The sequence below is a fragment of the Balaenoptera ricei genome, chromosome X, assembly GCF_028023285.1.
Source record: "Balaenoptera ricei isolate mBalRic1 chromosome X, mBalRic1.hap2, whole genome shotgun sequence".
NCBI classification, from domain to species: Eukaryota; Metazoa; Chordata; class Mammalia; order Artiodactyla; family Balaenopteridae; genus Balaenoptera; species Balaenoptera ricei.
Genome location: NC_082660.1, coordinates 71,868,002 through 71,888,694, shown reverse-complemented (window position 1 = coordinate 71,888,694; position 20,693 = coordinate 71,868,002). Strand labels below are relative to the sequence as shown.

General features: G+C 33.5%; 1 protein-coding gene across 1 annotated transcript in view; it reads right to left on the bottom strand.

Moving 5' to 3' along the window:
• Positions 1 to 7,362: 7,362 nt before the first annotated feature.
• Positions 7,363 to 20,693, bottom strand: part of LOC132357097 (sodium/hydrogen exchanger 2-like) — a 52,684-nt gene continuing 39,353 nt past the window's right edge. Inside the window, 4 exon segments of the mRNA XM_059910402.1 lie at positions 7,363 to 7,632; positions 11,635 to 11,746; positions 15,153 to 15,284; positions 18,956 to 19,026. Of these exon segments, the coding sequence (XP_059766385.1) occupies positions 7,363 to 7,632; positions 11,635 to 11,746; positions 15,153 to 15,284; positions 18,956 to 19,026 (585 nt within the window).

Sequence of the window (20,693 nt, the reverse complement as noted above, 5' to 3'; positions counted from 1 at the left end):
TTCTTTAAATAAGCTTCTATCCTTTATCTACTTCTGGTAGCTCTCTCATGCATATAGTTTTTACTTGATGGCTTCCGATAAGGCCCATAGACTTTCTTCACTCTTTTTTATTCTTTTTTCTTTTTGTTCTTCTGATTATTTAATTTGAAATAAGCTGGCTTCAAATTCACTAATTCTTTCTTTTTCTTTCTTTTTTTTTTTTTTAGAACCATAAAAGGATCCTTTTTTTATTTTTTTTTTACACACACACACTGTATTTTATTTTTACAAGAGATAAATAGACTGACACCAAGCATTGTACATGGACGACCACAACAAAAGCAACACTGATTGCAATTACCAAACATGAAACACACTCATACTATGTCATAATATTGACATTCAGTCCAGTAATCCTTCACTGTAACAGCTCCTTTACTTTGCAGTGAAAATTGATTTGTATATTCTTTGCCTCTGACTCCTTGTGGGATTTTTTTTTTTTTTAAATTCAGACAGAAAGTCACACAAATTATACTCATCCTCATCAGTTCACTCAGTCCCATGTAATTAATTTTTTTTTTCATCTTCATCTTTTGTTAGTACTTTTATGAGTTCATCAGTTTTTCATTAGAGTTCTGAAAATGCTTATTCATTCAGTTCAGCAGTACAGTCAGTTACCAGAAACCTGTACTTGTCAGAGTCTTTTCCATGAATTTCTTGAAGATGAAACCCTTTTATAGGAACATATTTGCAAAATCATCAGAGTACACCCAGAACTGTCTGTAAATGACAAAAGACTTAAAAATGACCACGGTTAAAGATTTGATGAAAGTTCATAATAATGCAGTTGACAAGAAAATTAGTTATTTCTGAGATATACATTTTAAAGTAATAACTAGGATTATTACTTAAAACATTATACCAGAACATATAAGATTTTTAGAAATTTCATGTAATGTCTGAAACATTTATATTAATATATTTCCATACATATTTCCATACAAATAAAAATATAAGATTTTTAGAAATTTCATGTAATGTCTGAAACATTTATATTAACATATTTCCATAGAAATAACCCAATGAAAGTTTAGTATTAGTTGTTTTGTTTGTTTTTTTATACTGCAGGTTCTTATTAGGCATCAATTTTATACACATCAGTGCATACATGTCAATCCCAATCGCCCAATTCAGCACACCACCATCCCCACCCCACCGCAGTTTTCCCCCCTTGGTGTCCATATGTCCATTCTCTACATCTGTGTCTCAACTTCTGCCCTGCAAACTGGCTCATCTGTACCATTTTTCTAGGTTCCACATACATGCATTAATATACGATATTTGTTTTTCTCTTTCTGACTTACTTCACTCTGTATGACAGTCTCTAGATCCATCCACGTCTCAACAAATTACTCAATTTCGTTCCTTTTTATGGCTGAGTAATATTCCATTGTATATATGTACCACAACTTCTTTATCCATTCGTCTGTTGATGGGCATTTAGGTTGCTTCCATGACCTGGGTATTGTAAATAGTGTTGCAATGAACATTCGGGTGCATGTGTCTTTTTGAATTACGGTTTTCTCTGGGTATATGCCCAGTAGTGGGATTGCTGGGTCATATGGTAATTCTATTTTTAGTTTTTTAAGGAACCTCCATATTGTTCTCCATAGTGACTGTATCAATTTACATTCCCACCAACAGTGCAAGAGGGTTCCCTTTTCTCCACACCCTCTCCAGCATTTGTTGTTTGTAGATTTTCTGATGATGCCCATTCTAACAGGAGTGAGGTGATACCTCATTGTAGTTTTGATTTGCATTTCTCTAATAATTAGTGATGTTGAGCATCTTTTCATGTGCTTCATGGCCGTCTGTATGTCTTCTTTGGAGAAATGTCTATTTAGGTCTTCTGCCCATTTTTGGATTGGGGTGTTTGTTTCTTTGATATTGAGCTGAATGAGCTGTTTATATATTTTGGAGATTAATCCTTTGTCCGTTGATTCATTTGCAAATATTTTCTCCCATTCTGAGGGTTGTCTTTTCATCTTGTTTATGGTTTCCTTTGCTGTGCAAAAGCTTTGAAGTTTCGTTAGGTCCCACTTGTTTATTTTTGTTTTTATTTCCATTACTCTAGGAGGAGGATCAAAAAAGATCTTGCTGTGATTTATGTCAAAGAGTGTTCTCTCTATGTTTTCCTCTAAGAGTTTTAGAGTGTCCAGTCTTATATTTAGGTCTCTAATCCATTTTGAGTTTATTTTTGTGTATGGTGTTAGGGAGTATTCTAATTTCATTCTTTTACATGTAGCTGTCCAGTTTTCCCAGCACCACTTATTGAAGAGACTGTCTTTTCTCCATTGTATATCTTTGCCTCCTTTGTCATAGATTAGTTGACCATAGGTGCGTGGGTTAATCTCTGGGCTTTCTATCTTGTTCCATTGATCTATGCTTCTGTTTTTGTGCCAGTACCATATTGTCTTGATTACTGTAGCTTTGTAGTATAGTCTGAAGTCTGGGAGTCTGATTCCTCCAGCTCCATTTTTTTGCCTCAAGACTGCTTTGGCTATTCGGGGTCTTTTGTGTCTCCATACAAATTTTAAGATGATTTGTTCTAGCTCCGTAAAAAATGCCATTGGTAATTTGATAGGGATTGCATTGAATCTGTAGATTGCTTTGGGTAGTATACTCATTTTCACAATGTTGATTCTTCCAATCCAAGAACATGGTATATCTCTCCATCTGTTAGTATCATCTTTAATTTCTTTCATCAGTGTCTTATAGTTTTCTGCATACAGGTCTTTTGTCTCCCTAGGTAGGTTTATTCCTAGGTATTTTATTCTTTTTGTTGCAATGGTAAATGGGAGTGTTTCCATAATTTATCTTTCAGATTTTTCATCATTAGTGTATAGGAATGCAAGAGATTTCTGTGCATTAATTTTGTATCCTGCAATTTTACCATATTCATTAATTAGCTCTAGCAGTTTTCTGGTGGCAGTTTTAGGATTCTGTATGTATAGTATCATGTCATCCGCAAACAGTGACAGTTTTACTTCTTCCTTTCCAATTTGTATTCCTTTTATTTCTTTTTCTTCTCTGATTGCCGTGGCTAGGACTTCCAGAACTATGTTGAATAATAGTGGTGAGAGTGGACATCCTTGTCTCGTTCCTGATCTTAGAGGAAATGCTTTCAGTTTTTCACCATTGAGAATGATGTTTGCTGTGGGTTTGTCATATATGGCCTTTATTATGTTGAGGTAGGTTCCCTCTATGCCCACATTCTGGAGAGTTTTTATCAGAAATGGGTGTTGAATTTTGTCAAAAGCTTTTTCTGCATCTATTGAGATGATCATATGGTTTTTATTCTTCAATTTGTTAATATGGTGTATCACATTGATTGATTTGCGTATATTGAAGAATCCTTGCATCCCTGGGATAAATCCCACTTGATCGTGGTGTATGATCCTTTTAATGTGTTGTTGGATTCTGTTTGCTAGTATTTTGTTGAGGATTTTTGCATCTATATTCATCAGTGATATTGGTCTGTAATTTTCTTTTTTTGTAGTGTCTTTGTCTGGTTTTGGTGTCAGGGTGATGGTGGCCTCATAGAATGAGTTTGGGATTGTTCCTTCCTCTGCAATTTTTTGGAAGAGTTTGAGAAGGATGGGTGTTAGCTCTTCTCTATATGTTTGATAGAATTCACCTGTGAAGCCATCTGGTCCTGGACTTTTGTTTGTTGGAAGATTTTTAATCACAGTTTCAATTTCATTACTTGTGATTGGTCTGTTCATATTTTCTGTTTCTTCCTGATTCAGTCTTGGAAGGTTATACCTTTCTAAGAATTTGTCCATTTCTTCCAGGTTGTCCATTTTATTGGCATAGAGTGGCTTATAGTAGTCTCTTAGGATGCTTTGTATTTCTGCAGTGTCTGTTGTAACTTCTCCTTTTTCATTTCTGATTTTATTGATTTGAGTCCTCTCCCTCTTTTTCTTGATGAGTCTGGCTAATGGTTTATCAATTTTGTTTATCTTCTCAAAGAACCAACTTTTAGCTTTATTGATCTTTGCTATTGTTTTCTTTGTTTCTATTTCATTTATTGCTGCTCTGATCTTTATGATTTCTTTCCTTCTGCTAACTTTGGGTTTTGTTTGTTCTTCTTTCTCTAGTTTCTTTAGGTGTAAGGTTAGATTGTTTACTTGAGATTTTTCTTGTTTCTTTAGGTAGGCTTGTATAGCTATAAACTTCCCTCTTAGAACCGCTTTTGCTGCATCCCATAGGTTTTGGGTCGTTGTGTTTTCATTGTCATTTGTCTCTAGGTATTTTTTTATTTCCTCTTTGATTTCTTCAGTGATCTCTTGGTTATTTAGTAACGTATTGTTTAGCCTCCATGTGTTTGTCTTTTTTACGTTTTTTTCCCTGTAATTCATCTCTAATCTCATAGCGTTGTGGTCAGAAAAGATGCTTGATATGATTTCAATTTTCTTAAATTTACTGAGGCTTGATTTGTGACCCAAGATGTGATCTATCCTGGAGAATGTTCCGTGTGCACTTGAGAAGAACGTGTAATCTGCTGTTTTTGGATGGAATGTCCTATATATATCAGTTAAATCTATCTGCTCTATTGTGTCATTTAAAGCTTCTGTTTCCTTATTTATTTTCATTTTGGATGATCCGTCCATTGGTGTAAGTGGAGTGTTAAAGTCCCCCACTATTACTGTGTTACTGTCGATTTCCTCTTTTATAGCTGTTAGCAGTTGCCTTATGTATTGAGGTGCTCCTATGTTGGGTGCATATATATTTATAATTGTTATATCTTCTTCATGGATTGATCCCTGGATCATTATGTAGTGTCCTTCCTTGTCTCTTTTAACATTCTTTATTTTAAAGTCTATTTTATCTGATATGAGTATAGCTACTCCAGCTTTCTTTTGATTTCCATTTGCATGGAATATCTTTTTCCATCCCCTCACTTTCAGTCTGTATGTGTCCCTAGGTCTAAAGTGGGTCTCTTGTAGACAGCATATATATGGGTCTTGTTTTGTATCCATTCAGCCAGTCTATGTCTTTTGGTTGGGGCATTTAATCCATTCACGTTTAAGGTAATTATCGATATGTATGTTCCTATGACCATTTTCTTAATTGTTTTGGGTTTGTTTTTGTAGGTCCTTTTCTTCTCTTGTGTTTCCCACTTAGAGAAGTTCCTTTAGCATTTGTTGTAGAGCTGGTTTGGTGGTGCTGAATTCTCGTAGCTTTTGCTTGTCTGTAAAGCTTTTGGTTTCTCCATCAAATCTAAATGAGATCCTTGCCGGGTAGAGTAATCTTGGTTGTAGGTTCTTCCCTTTCATCACTTTAAGTATATCATGCCACTCCCTTCTGGCTTGCAGAGTTTCTGCTGAGAAATCAGCTGTTAACCTTATGGGAGTTCCCTTGTATGTTATTTGTCGTTTTTCCCTTGCTGCTTTTAATAATTTTTCTTTGTCTTTAATTTTTGCCACTTTGATTACTATGTGTCTCGACGTGTTTCTCCTTGGGTTTATTCTGTATGGGACTCTCTGCGCTTCCTGGACTTGGGTGGCTATTTCCTTTCCCATGTTAGGGAAGTTTTCGACTATAATCTCTTCAAATATTTTCTCTGGTCCTTTCTCTCTCTCTTCTCCTTCTGGGACCCCTATAATGCGAATGTTGTTGCGTTTAATGTTGTCCCAGAAGTCTCTTAGGCTGTCTTCATTTCTTTTCATTCTTTTTTCTTTAGTCTGTTCCGCAGCAGTGAATTCCACCATTCTGTCTTCCAGGTCACTTATCCGTTCTTCTGCCTCAGTTATTCTGCTATTGATTCCTTCTAGTGTAGTTTTCATTTCAGTTATTGTATTGGTCATCTCTGTTTGTTTGTTCTTTAATTCTTCTAGGTCTTTGTTAACCATTTCTTGCATCTTCTCAATCTTTGCCTCCATTCTTATTCCAAGGTCCTGGATCATCTTCACTATCATTATTCTGAATTCTTTTTCTGGAAGGTTGCCTATCTCCACTTCATTTAGTTGTTTTTCTGGGGTTTTTTCTTGTTCCTTCATCTGGTACATAGCCCTCTGCCTTTTCATCTTCTCTATCTTTCTGTAACTGTGGTTTTTGGTCCACAGGCTGCAGGATTGTAGTTTTTCTTGTTTCTGCTGTCTGCCCTCTGGTGGTTGAGGCTATCTAAGAGGCTTGATGGGAGGCTCTGGTGGTGGGTAGAGCTGACTGTTGCTGTGGCGGTCAGAGCTCAGTAAAACCTTAATCCACTTGACTGTTGATGGGTGGGGCTGGTTTCCCTCCCTGTTGGTTGTTTTGCCTGAGGCAATCCAACACTGGAGCCTACCCGTGCTCTTTGGTGGGGTTAATGGCAGACTCTGGGAGGGCTCACGCCAAGGAGAACTTCCCAGAACCTCTGCTGCCAGTGTCCTTATCCCCACGGTGAAACAGAGCCACCACTCGCTTCTGCAGGAGACCCCCCAACACCAGCAGGTAGGTCTGGTTTAGTCTCTCCCAGGGTCACTGCTCCTTCCCCTGGGTCCCGATGCACACATTACTTTGTGTGTGCCCTCCAAGAGTGGGGTCTCTGTTTCCCCCAGTCCTGTCAAAGTCCTGCAATCAATTCCCACTAGGCTTCAAAGTCTGATTCTCTAGGAATTCCTCCTTCCGTAGCCGGACCCCCAGGTTGGGAAGCCTGACGTGGGGCTCAGAACCTTCACTCCAGTGGGTGGACTTCTGTGGTATAAGTGTTTGCCAGTCTGTGAGCCACCCACCCAGCAGTTATGGGATTAGATTTTACTCTGATTGCGCCCCTCCTACCGTCTCACTGTGGCTTCTCCTCTGTCCTTGGACGTGGGGTATCCTCCTTGGTGAAGTCCAGGGGCTTCCTGTCAATGATTGTCCAGCAGCCAGTTGTGATTCTGGTGCTCTCGCAAGAGGGAGTGAGAGCACGTCCTTCTACTCCGCCATCTTGGTTAATCTCCCCTCTTTCTTTTTCTTGAATGAATTTGATATTGAAGCTTGGTATTGAATTCTTCTCTTCAGTAATTATATTATTCAGCTCTTAGATTTCTGTGTTTTTTCCCCCATGGTTTCTTTCCTTTGTAGAAATTTTCATTTTGTTCATGTGTTATTTTTCCTGTGTTCTCTTTTAGTTCACTAAACTTATTTAAGATGACTGTTTTGAATTATTTGTCAGGTAGTTCATTGATCTCCATTTCTGTAGGATTATTTGTTGGAGCTTTATTAGTTTCCTTTGGCAATATCATGTTTCCCTGACTCTTTGTGATCCTTGCATACTTGAGTTAGCATTTGAACATTTGAAGATGTGGTCACCTCTTCTGGTCTTACAGGCTGACTTCAGCAGAACAAGATAGTTATTAGTCAGCAGAGACTTTGATTCTGAGAAGGCCAGCTGGCTGTGTCCATAGGCAGGCAGTGCATTCTTCCAGGGTCTGCTAGTAGCTGAGAACTGCTGCCAGTTTCTGCAGATGGGCTGGCCCTGTTGCTTTGATCTGTGGTCAGATGTTGACTTCTAACAGCAACCTCACCTAACCACAGAACAGTGTCACACAGACCTGCCCAAAAGGGGAGGCTCCCAGTAGCGTAGCCCAACACTGGATCACCACCAGCAGCCTTATGCAACAGTGGTTCCTGTAGATTGACCCACAAAACTGTAGAGACAAGCCAGTAAGCTGTACACAAATTTGGAACCAAGCATACCACACCTACCTGACCATGGAGCACCACCAGTGGCATCACCAAACCATGGACCCTGCCAGTTACCCCATGCAACTGTAAAGCCCAACCAGGCCCACTTGACTACAGAACCCAGCCAGTAGGCTCTGCCCATCCATAATTACCTACCCATTCATGGAGCTCTGTTAATGGCCACACCTTACCAGGAAGCCCATCCAGCCAACTCACCTAACCCTGAAGCCCTTCCTTCAGTCCCTGAGTGACAGCATAATCCTGCCAACAACCCTGACATATCATGGAGCACTGTTAGGAAAGGATAGAAGCACTCCTTTTGGGAGTATGGCTGTATGTAAATCACTTTTATTACTAGTATAAAATTAAAATACAAGAGTATTAAGAATAACTATAACCACAAAAATTTGTTAATGGATATACTATATAAAAATAATTAAACTCTAACGTCAATAATATGGAGTGTGGGGACAAGAGTAAATGTGTAGAACTTTTTAAGGTAATTGAAGGTGAGTTGTTTTGAGCATAAAATAGTTTATTATAACTATAAGATGTTTGGTGCAAGTTTCATGGTAACAACGAAGAGAAAATACTATAACAAATACACAAAAGACAAAGAGAAGAGAATCAAATCATATCACTACAAAAAATTGTCAAACCACAAATAAAGACAGCAAAAGAAGAAGAGGAGAACAAGAGAACTACAAAGCAGATGGAAAATAATTAACAAAATGTCAATAGTAAGTCCTTAACTATCAATACTTATTTTAAATGTAAATGGGTTAAACTCGCCAATCAAAAGACATAGAGTGGCTGAATGCGTAAAAAAAAAGACCAAACTATATGTTGTCTAAAAAAAGACCCACCTTAGATTTAAGGACACACATAGGCTGAAAGTGGAAGGATGGAAATATATATTGCAACTCTTAACCAAAAGAGATATGGGGTGGTTTTACTGATATCAGCAAATATAGACTTTAAGTAAAAAACTGTCACAGATACAAAGAAGTTTATTACATAGTGACAAAAGGGTCAATTCAACAAGAAGATGTGACAATTATAAATATATATGTACTCAACATCATAGCACATATATATAGCAAACAGTGACACACCTGAAGAGAGAGAGTGACAGCAATACAAAAAAAAGTAGGAAACTTCAATTCAATACTTACAATAATGGACAGATCACTGAGACAGAAAATCAATAAGGAAACAGCAGACTTGAAAAATACTATAGATCAAATGGCCCTAACAAATATATACAGAACATTCCACACAATAGTAGCAGAATACAACTTCTTTTCAAGTGCCCATGAAATATTCTCAAGGATAGATCACATGCTAGATAAAAAAAAATGTCAACAAATTTAAGAACATGGAATTCATTTTCAAGTGTCTTTTCTGACAACAAGGGAATAAAACTAGAAGATTATAGCAAAAGAAATTGGACTATACCAAACAAAATGATATATCTGACAGGGGTTTAATATCCAAAATATGCAAAGAACTCATGCAAGTCAGCATCATAAAAACAAACAACCCAATTAAAAAATGGGCAGAGGACCTGAATAGACATTTTTCCAAAGACAAACAGATGGCCAATAGGCCCATGAAAAAGATGCTCAACATCACTAATCACCAGGGAAATCTAAATCAAAACCGCAATGACATATCACCTCACACCTGTCAGAATGGCTATTATCAAAAAGACAACAAATAACAAGTGTTGGCGATGATACGGAGAAAAGGAAATCCTTGAGCACTGATGGTGGGACTGTAAATTGGTGCAGCCACTATGAAACACAGTATGGAGATTCCTAAAAAATATTAAAAATAGAACAACCATATGATCCAGAAATTCCACTTCTGGGTATCTATCTGAAAAAAAATAAAAGCACTAATACAAAAATATATGCACACCAATGTCCATTGCAGCAGTATATACAATAATATATATATATATTGCAACATTATATACAATCAAATATATATATATATATATATATATATATATATATATATAATGGAATATTGCTCAGCCATTAAAAAGAATAAAATCTTGTCATTTGTGGCAACATGGACGAACCTAGGGGGTATTAGGCTAAGAGAAATAAGACAGATGAAGAAAGACAAACACTGTATGATTTCACTTATATGTGGAATCTAAAAAACAAAACAAATGAACAAACATAACCAAACAGAAAGAGAGTCATAGACACAGAGAACAAGGTGGTGGTTTCCAGAGTGGAAGGGGATGGGGGGACGAGAGAAATAGGTGAGGGAGATTAAGAGGTACAAACTTTCAGTTACAAAATAAATGTCATAGGTATGAAATATACAGTGTGGGGAATATAGTCAATAGTTATGTAACATCTTTGTATGGTGATAGATGGTAACTAGACATAATGGTAATTATTTTGAAATGTATACACATATCAAAACACTATGTCGTGTACCAGGAACTAACATAGTGATGTAAGTCAATTATACTTCACAAACAAACAAACTCATAGAAAAAACGATCAGATTTGTGGTTACCAGAGATGGAGGTGGGAGGAGGGGGAATTGGATGAAGGCAGTCAAAAAGTAGGAACTTCAGTTATAAGATAAATAAGTACTAGGGATGTAATGTACAACATGATACATACATACTGCTGTACCTTATAAATAAAAGTTGCTGAGAGACTAAATCCTAAGAGTTCTCATCACAAGGAAAAAATATTTTTTCTATTTTTTCATGTAGTATCTATGTGTGATAATGGATTATTAAACCTATTGCACTAATCATTTCATGATGTACATGTCAAATCATTATGTTGTACACCTTAAACTTATTCAGTGCTGGATGTTAATTATACCTCAATAAAACTGGAAAAAAACTATACACAATTCTTTAAAATGAGTCTGACTTAATGAAGAATTGACTAATTTGTTTACAACACATTGAACGTTATAATTACTTTATACTCTAATGTAATAGGCAGTATTTAAAAATAAGAAACCCAGGGAACAAAGATATTACATTGATATGCCAATTTGAGAAAATAATTTGGATCATGTGCAAGCTTGTGTTAAAAGAGTAATATTCATTTATTATTATTAAACGTTTATTGTTCTAATTATTTTCCAGCTTTTTCCTCAAGAGCTCAAAATGTTTTTCATGTCTATTGAGCTTTATTCTCTAAGACTCTCCACCACACAGTAACTCTGTTATCCAGCATACTACTAAACAGAATGCTTTTGACACTTATGTTAACTGGCATTTCCATTACATTTCTTTTTATAGGGTTGCAAAATGCACACAGGCAAAAAATTGTTTTAACAGCAATGACTTAAAAATATACAAGTTTAAATTGGGCTGTTTCTAACATAAAGCCAACTTTTAAATTTCAAAATGAGATTGCACATACTGATCTGTAGACCAGATTTTCTTTCATTGAATAAGGAAAAAAGATAGGATTCTAATGTTCTTAGAAATTTTCAGATTTCTGAATTATTCAAGAAATATTACATACTCTCAATCTAGATATATTAGGTCTATTTTATCATGTCTAAATTTTTTAAAATTTGGAATTTGGCAACTCTCTAGTAACCAAAAATAATTTGCTAACTAAAATACCCCATTTTTGTAATATGCTAAATAGAATAGGGTTTACTGTAAAAAAAAAAATAGTATACTTAAGAAAATGTCATCGTCTCTCAGGACTCTTGGACATCATGTAATGCACTGCACTGGCAATTAAATAGAAAATGTTAAAGCACTTTCCTATGAATAACAAGTTGGAATGTGACTTAAACACTGACCTGTCATTTCGTTTACCCTGCTAGTATTTCTGTGACATATATGGGGGCCAGTTTCATTTGGAACTATAAAACGAAAAGAATATAGATTTATTCCATTTGTGTGACAAATAAAGTAGTATGTACTGAAAAAGATCTTACCACTCCCTTGATTTTATAAAGGTTTGTGGTCAGTATTTCTTGAATATTATCCATAAGATCTTGATCCAGAGGCGTTGGGGATGGGGCTGACTTGGCTGTTCCATGACTGTGGCTGCAAAAAAAAATGTACCTGGATTTATTATATGCATGCAACACATAAATATACAAATTCCATAAATGAATTCATGAATGCTAAACTATCAATAGATGCATTACGAAGGTGGTCTGAAAGACTAATTGAAGGTGGAGTGGAGAGGGAGGAGTGTAGAAAGGCTCATTGTAAAGAAGAAATCTGAACTTTAAGGGTAGCAAAGTCAGACATTCAGGGAATTTCTACTTTTAAGTCCATTTATCTCAATATTGGACTAAAAATATTTCAAAAGACAGTTCTCTTCTTGAGTACTAAAATTTTTATAATCCATACCTCTGTTTACTCTATATACAACTAAATAAGTATTTATACAGTATTGATAGTACTTCCTCAAAATGGCTTTAATAAAGATATAGATTGAATACCTGTTGAAATTTAAGTTAAAGTACTTATTCAATCATTATGCAAGGGAAATGGCAAATCAATTTAACTATGATGACTGAAACCAGGCATCAGAATTATGCTGTTTCATACTAGCATTTCAAATGGCTTTTGAGATTTTTCTTTTACTTTTTTCATTTTAAGAATTTTTAAAGGTACAGTTCAGTAACATTTAATATATTCACAGTTTTCTGCAACCATCATCACCATCCATCATTAGAAATTTTTCATCTTCCCCAAAAGAAACTGTACCCATTAAATTATAACTCCTGATTCTCACCTTCCCCTAGCCCTGGAAACCACCATTCTGCTTTCTGTCTATGAATTTACCTATTTTAAGTACCTCATATAAGTGGAATCATACAGTATTTATCTTTTTGTAACTGGCTTATTTCACTTAGCACAATGTCTTTGAGGTTCATCCATGTTGTAGCATTGTTAAAATTTCTTTCCTTTTTAAGGTTGAATAATATCCCATTGTATGCATATACCACATTTTGTTTATCCATTTGTCAATATCCACTTAGGTCACTTCTACATTTTGCCTGCTGTAAATAATGCTGCTATGAACGAGGGTGTACAAACATCTGTTCAAGTCTCTGCCTTCACATCTTTTGGGTAAATACCCAGAAGTGGAATTGCTAGATCATATGGTAATTCTACGTTTAATTTTTTTGAGGAATCACTGTATCATCTTCCACAGCAGTTGCACCATTTTACATCCCCAACAGGAAGGTACAAGTGTTCCAATCTCAGCACAATCTGGCCAACACTTGCTATTTTCTGTTTACTTATTTATTTATTTATTTTAAAATAGCCATCTTAATGGGCATGAAGTGGCTTGAGATTTTTCTTAAGTATGCTACCATCTATCAATAATTGAATTGACTTTTCCTATATATACAAGCCTACAACAATATTTTTCTGATAATTATGCAATTAAAGCTTTAGTCTCCATCCAAATTCTGACATATTATCATTAATAAAGGCTTATAAATTCCTAAATATTTAGCATACTTCTTTTCCTAATATTAATGCCAGATTTATACTATTACATAAAAGGGAAATGTCAATATTTCTGTGGTCATTTCAGACAATGATGAAAGCCAGTTTGTGTGATTTACATAAAATGAAATTCACATTTAGGGTCCTGAATTAATCAGAATTGCTATATATATGACTCAAATAAATCAAATTTATACTTAGCTCTCAACTTTGTTTTGATTACATATACCTGGCTTAATAAAAAATTACTAACATTCCTAAATAGGTCCAAAGCCTACTCTATTCAAGGATTTACAGCATAAAATTGTTACCCATCTATCTGTCCTTCTCTGTAGCCAGTATACCCTTACCTGATACAGAAGATCCAGCTAATAGCAGAAATACTTTATAGCAGAAAATACTTCAGGAGGTCAGCTGGTGCAGTTCACTTTAAAAAGGCAAGTCAAAAACTCAACAATAAAAAAAATTATGTTCTAATTAATAATCTTTTAAAACAAAATTATTTTGTACTATATTTTGATATCCTATTCCAGTGTTTATTTGCTAACTTATTCTTGAAAAGGCATCCCTTAACTTTAGTCACTTGTTTGGAACCCAGAGGATTCACATTCTTCAACTGCGGAGTTTGGGATTTTTTTTTTTTTTTTTTTTACCTTAAGTTCTGTTTTGCTTTTGATTTTGAATTTCCTTTCCTGGATGCCTTTACATTTTTTTTTTCTGGTTATAAAATTAATATATACATACACCAAAAATATATGAAAATATAAAGATAATACAAAACTCAAGTAATTACTTAGAGACAATTACAATTAACTCTTGGTGTATACATTTTTAGAATTTTTATGCACATATACAGATGGAGGTATATAAATTATATTTTCTATAAAAAATGATCATGCTATACTTTCTATTTTTCAACCTTCTTATTCTAATCAACATTGTGTCCTGGATATAGTTCCATGTCAACACATACCATATATATCTAAGGGCTGCAATAGTGTTCTAGCTAATTACTATTAAACAATGGCTAAACTTTGAGGCCTTGACTTCTGAATGTAGAATAGAGAAATGAGTTATCCGCTGGTGAAATGTATTCCTGTCAAATCAAGCACTTGCTGGTTGAGAATGATGGGTCCAAGCATAAGTTAGTTAATCCTTTTGTCCTAGGCTAAATACACAACTACAGTTACCTCATACCCATTAAAACAAATTATTCTTGAAGGATTTTTAAAATTCTATAAAAATTTAATAAAAAGAACCTCCCTGCCTCAAAATCTCATGATGCAGGAAAACACCAATTCCTCCTCAAACACCAAATACAGTAAATAATTATTTATAGTGATAGTTTTTCTTTCTTTATTACTTTCCCTTTGTTATATTTTCCCTTTCCAAGATCTCTCTACAATTGTCTCCTAACAATTGTCTGAAGACCTACATCAAGGAAACCTCCAAATTATATTTTTGTCTATTGACTTTCCCCAGCAAAATAATAATTAAAAAAACTAAATACATTTTAATACTCAGTTCAGTCCTTAATCAACAAAAGCTAATGATAAATTATTTTACATAACATGAATCTTTAAATGAAATAAAAATACAAACGTACTTCTTGGAAGATAGATAACTTTTTTAAACTTTTAGAAACTAAAGTTTCATAGACAGAGTTTATTTAAGTATCATAGACAGAGTTTATTTCATTAAGCTTTGTTCACCACTGTATGCTAAACAATGCAGCCTGTGGTACTCAAAGAAATGTTCTCCATTTTATCTAAGCTCTTCTTCATATTTTCCCAGGAGGTGATGCAAAGAAAGACAACTGTGCTTGAAAGGGAAGGAACTTTAAATAATTCTGTAATTTTTTTTGTGATATCTCATTAAACAAATGAAGACACACAAACATGCACAAACACATGGGTGTGCACACATACACACACACACACACACTTACAGAAAAGATGTACTATATGGTGTGTATATTTACTGGCCTGCTTCTGCTAGCTCAATGGCGTGTTTTCTTTCAAGCTTTTCATAAAGAAGCACAATGCTTGATATGGGCTGGTCATATTCTCTGAGCAAAATCTTCTGCAGATACTTGCTGTTGAAATACTCCAATCTGTTCAAGAAGCATATAAAATAAAAATTCCAAAAAATTACTGCCATTTTTTTCAGTACTTTTATACTCTAGCTAGAAGGTCTCAGAACTGGTTCACCCACTGCCTATTCCAAATGTGCTTTGTTTAAATAGAAAAAATAATCTATGGTGTAAAAAGAAAATAACTTATAAGAAATTTTTACTTAATTTCAAATATGTCTTTATTAGGAAACTGAAGTTTTAGGTTTATCCCATTAATGTCAACCAAGCCAAGGGAAACACAGACTATGAAGATAAAACCTTTGCACCAAAGACAGAAATATTGGCCAAGTAGGGTCTATATTTCAGAGAAGGCCATTGAAGGAAGAGGGCTTATATAGTTTATTTCAATGAATGGGAAAAGGAATAGAACAACTGTGTTAAATGTTTGCTTAGGGAATCTGAATTTAAACTCACACAGTAAACTCACAAAATGAAAAATAAATCATGCTAAACCACAGTTTCACAACACCTGAGTGAAAATGTTCAGCTAAATATAAATTTATGGTCAATAAGTTCATATTTTAAAAAACATGCACCATAATCTTGAATACTTTCCTGAGGTCTACTTCTTTTTCAATTGTTTACATATTAAAAGGCACTTTCTCTGCACTCTTATTCTATAAAAACAGAAAAATTGGAAACACTCATAATGCTTAACAATATAAAGTGGTTAATTAAGTGCACTACAATTCCTTCATGTCAGGGAATATTTTAAAACCATTTAAAATGATTTTCATTAAGAGTTTTAACAATTTGTCAAAATGTGTGTAACTATTCTAAGTGAAAAAGAAAAGGTAAATTATATATATGGTATATATAATATATATATATTATAATATATATAAAATATATATTAATTATATATATATTAATAAAAATAATAATAAAATTTTATTTTATTATTAATATAATAATATTATTATATATATATATATATAATATATATATTTATATATATTTATATATATATTATATATATTTATATAATATATAATATATATTAATTAATTAATATTAATTAATTAATATATAAATTAATTAATATTAATTAATTTTATAATTATATAATTATATAACTTTTATATATATATAAATTATATATAAATTATATAATTTTATAATTATATAAAATTTTTATATATATAAAATTTTATATATATAAAAATTATATATAAATTATATAATTTTATAATTAATTTTATAATATAATTAATTAATATTAATTAATTAATTAATATATATATTATATTTTTATATATATTTATATATATATATAATATATAAATATATATTTATATTAATAAAAAATTAAGCATAGGAAAAAAGACTGGGAAGTAAACCAAGTGATTGTTACTTAAGAATAAGACGATATTTTCTACTTTTCTGCATTTTTAACATTTAAAACAACAAATGATATTTTACTTCTATAAAGGGAAAAATAAACTGTATTACATTTTTTAAAAAAGGCACTTTCTGATGTTCCAGGAGTCTAAGGCCACTTGACTCTATGCTCAAGTTGTCAACCTGAAATTGGCTCAGGAAAACAATAGGTGGCAGTATCAGAAAAAACAAAACAAAAAAACTGTAGAATGTTACATAGCAATTTTTATCAATGAAAAAAATCGGACCCTGAAATGTATGGAGCTCAGTAGAGACGCTATTTTAGAGGAAGAGGATATTTGTGAGAATAGGTGAGAGCAAAGGGAAGAAGAAGGAAAGGAGATGACCCAAATCTATGTAACCATGAAGTTTTTTTTTTTTTTTACATCTTTATTGGAGTATAATTGTTTTACAATGGTGTGTTAGTTTCTGCTTTATAACAAAGTGAATCAGTTATACATATACATGTATCCCCATATCTCTTCCCTCTTGTGTCTCCCTCCCTCCCGCCCTCCCTATCCCACCCCTCTATGTGGTCACAAAGCACCGAGGTGATCTCTCTGTGCTATGCGGCTGCTTCCCACTAGCTATCTATTTTACATTTGGTAGTGTATATATGTCCATGCCACTCTCTCACTTTGTCCCAGCTTACCCTTCCCCCTCCCCATATCCTCAAGTCCATTCTCTAGTAGGTCTGCGTCTTTATTCCTGTCTTGCCCCTAGGTTCTTCATGAAGTTTTCAAAGTCTGTGTGTGTAGCTCTTCCACAGACAAAAGTCACTGCATAAAACCACATGGAACATAAACAGAAAGCCAAGTAATTAGCTCAAACTGTTTATTGTAAAAAATATTTAATTGTTTGGCAGTTTGAATTATCAGGAAGGACAAGACAATAAGTGTAAATAGTCCCATTCATGGTTTACATCCCTTCTCTGTGATCAAAAGCAAACATCCAAATCAAACATGTGGAAAAGACTGATTTTTGCTAGATCTTTTGCATTTATAAGAAGGGTAAATTAATTTATTCTTTATCAGAGTTTAAAATAAACTTGCTTTGGGAGTGACCACTATTATAATTTCTCTTAGTTCTCTGACACTAATTTCACCTTAGAAAACATCTTTCCTGGATGGTGGCATAAAAGGATGTTGACAAAATATCAACCCTACCGCTTGTGCCAAGGGTTGGCTGCTAAAACCGTATCTGTTGTTTTACACAGCTCCTTCAAGGAATCTAGGCTGAAGCAGCAGATTTAATAAGGGTTGTTACCAGGGCACTTAGAAATAGATCATAATTTAGAATAGTTTAAACATTTGGATTTAAAATCTAGGACTAGATTTAATATCAACATTAAAAATATCCCTTTTATAATTCATTTAGTCATTCATTCAAAAATATTTATTGGGTACTTACTATGTGGAAGGAACTTTTCTAAGTGCTGCAGTTACAGAACTTAGTGCAGACAAGGTCTCTGCCCTTTTGCCACTTACATTTTAGTTGGAGAGAAACATACAATAAGAATAATGATAGATTTATATGAATTATAGTTTTTCAAATTAAAATAAAATTTTATTTAATAAACAAGATAAGACATTAAAATATTAGAGTTATATGTTATTCAGATAATTACGGCACATTGATATAATAGAGAATGATTGAGTAGTAAGGGAAGAACTCTTTGAGGAAATGAAATTTTAGCCAAGGCTTAAATGACATGAAGGTACTAGGCATGCAAAGATCAGGTAGAAGAGCATTCCAGACAGATGGAACATTACATAAAGGCTTTAAGTTAGAAATGTGGTGAACTTAATGTGTTAGGAAGGACAACATGGCTACAGTGTAGTATGTGGCAGAGAGAATAGAATGAGATGTGGAAGAAAGCTAACAGTAGCCAGATTTGTAAACTGAGGTAAAAAGTTTGGATATTTTTTAAGTGACAAGATAATAGAAACTTTAATTAGGATAGTAACATGATCTGATGTAAAATCTCTTTCTCTGGAACTGGGCATAATATCCCCTACCCCCAAAAAAGGGAGGTCTGAGAACTTTATGGCACACAATTTAGTTTTGGGGTCTGGACTTGGCATCAGTCATGTCCTTCATGATAAAAAGAAAAAGAAAGATCTTTGTCTTTGTTTTTTAGCTGTCATCTTTTTTATAATATATGGATGAATAAATCTCAACTATACCCAAGAGAAACATACAGAAAGAGATATAGGCTCACTTCCACTTTTCTATACATGTACACAAGCATACTTTTGGCAAATTCTCACTTGTCTTTCCAGTAATATTGTCCCCAGTGTCCTGATATGTCTTCTCTGCCAGCCAGCAAATGATCAAATAACTGAAATAGAACAAAACATATGTCTAAATATACAGTATGCATGAGGAACTTGGTCAATTACTACCAAATAAAAGAATCCCTCAAAAGTGTCTTCAAAATTGTTGATTTCATCCCACTTACTTATTTTTTTAATCTTAAGCTCTTTTCAGGGTAAGCATAAAAAGGAGCATCTATATTTATATGTAAGAATATTTGCAGTAATTCTAGTATTAGCATTGGAGACACTCCATTTAAAATTGAAAATGCACATATCAATCAGTATCATATGATAGATTCATTCATCTATCAAAAATCTGGGCCTGGTAAAAATGAAGGAAATAAAAGTAGTAAAAGGCATGGCCCTTGCCCTTGAAGGACGTAGAACCAAATTGAAGAGGCAAGACTTAAAGAAGTGGACAGGGATCAAAGCACGTGCATGATAATACAGTTCAAACTTGGCATGTGTACATGTATAAATGCAACAAGAAAAGGAAAATTTAAGAAAGAAATAGAAAAAGATGGAGTTAGAGAAGGCTTATATGAAAATGTACATTGTGAGCTGGCCCTGAAGAAATGGGGTTACATATGGAAAAAATAAATCATTCTATGTAATGGGAACATTGTGAGTAAAATGTATGGGAGAAAACAAGGAACTATATAAGGAATTTATGAGAAAAAGAAGGTTGGATAGATGTAGGTCAAGGGTGGGGAAGAGAAAATAGTTAACAAAGGACTTTAAATACTAAGATTAAAAGTTTAATTTGATATAACATCACAAAAAATAGCCTGAATATATTTATGAGGAAATAATAAACCCAATTTGAGTGATATTCTACAAAGTAACTTCAGGCACTTTTCAAAAATGCCAGTGTCATAAAAAACAACAAAATGCTGAAAAATAGTTTTAGATTAAAGGTAACTAAAAAGATATGACAACTAAATGCAATGTATGATCCTAGATCAGGAGAAAAATGCTATAAAAACATTATTGGTACACTTGGAAAAATTTTGAATATGGAGTTATATTAGATTACACTATTGTTTCAGTTTTAAACTTTCTGAATTTGATAAAAAATTGTGTTTATGTACTAGAATGTCCTTTTACTTAGGAAATATTAATACATGCTGAAATATTTAGCAGTGAATAGTCAGCTGTCTACAACTTAATCTCAAATGATTCAGCAAATGACAATAATAATATATACATATATAGACAGAGAGTGGTAAAGCAAAGATGGGAAAGGTTACATTGAATCCAGGTAGAGGGTATATACATATTCATTGAACTATCTTTGAAATCTGTATGCTTGACCTTTTTAAAATAAAAAGTTGGAAAAAAGAAAATAAAGTTTGACTCCGTCCTATAAATTGGTTAAATAAATTAAATTATGTCTTATCAATGTAATATATATTATACAGTCATTAAAAGTCATCCATATGGTAGAAATAATACAGTAAAAAGTATGATTTCCCCCCAAAATAGCCTAAAAAATGTAATTCCATTATAATAAAAATCCCAACATATGTTTTTTCTACAAAATGGGCAATCAAGTATTAAAATTTGAAGAAAAGAACATAAAAAGTTGAATTAGTCATGCTTATCTGTACACATTCTTAGGCACATAGTTATTAATAAAACTTAAGTGTTTATGTGTAGAAAGCCATTACATGTGCTGAAAACGTATCTC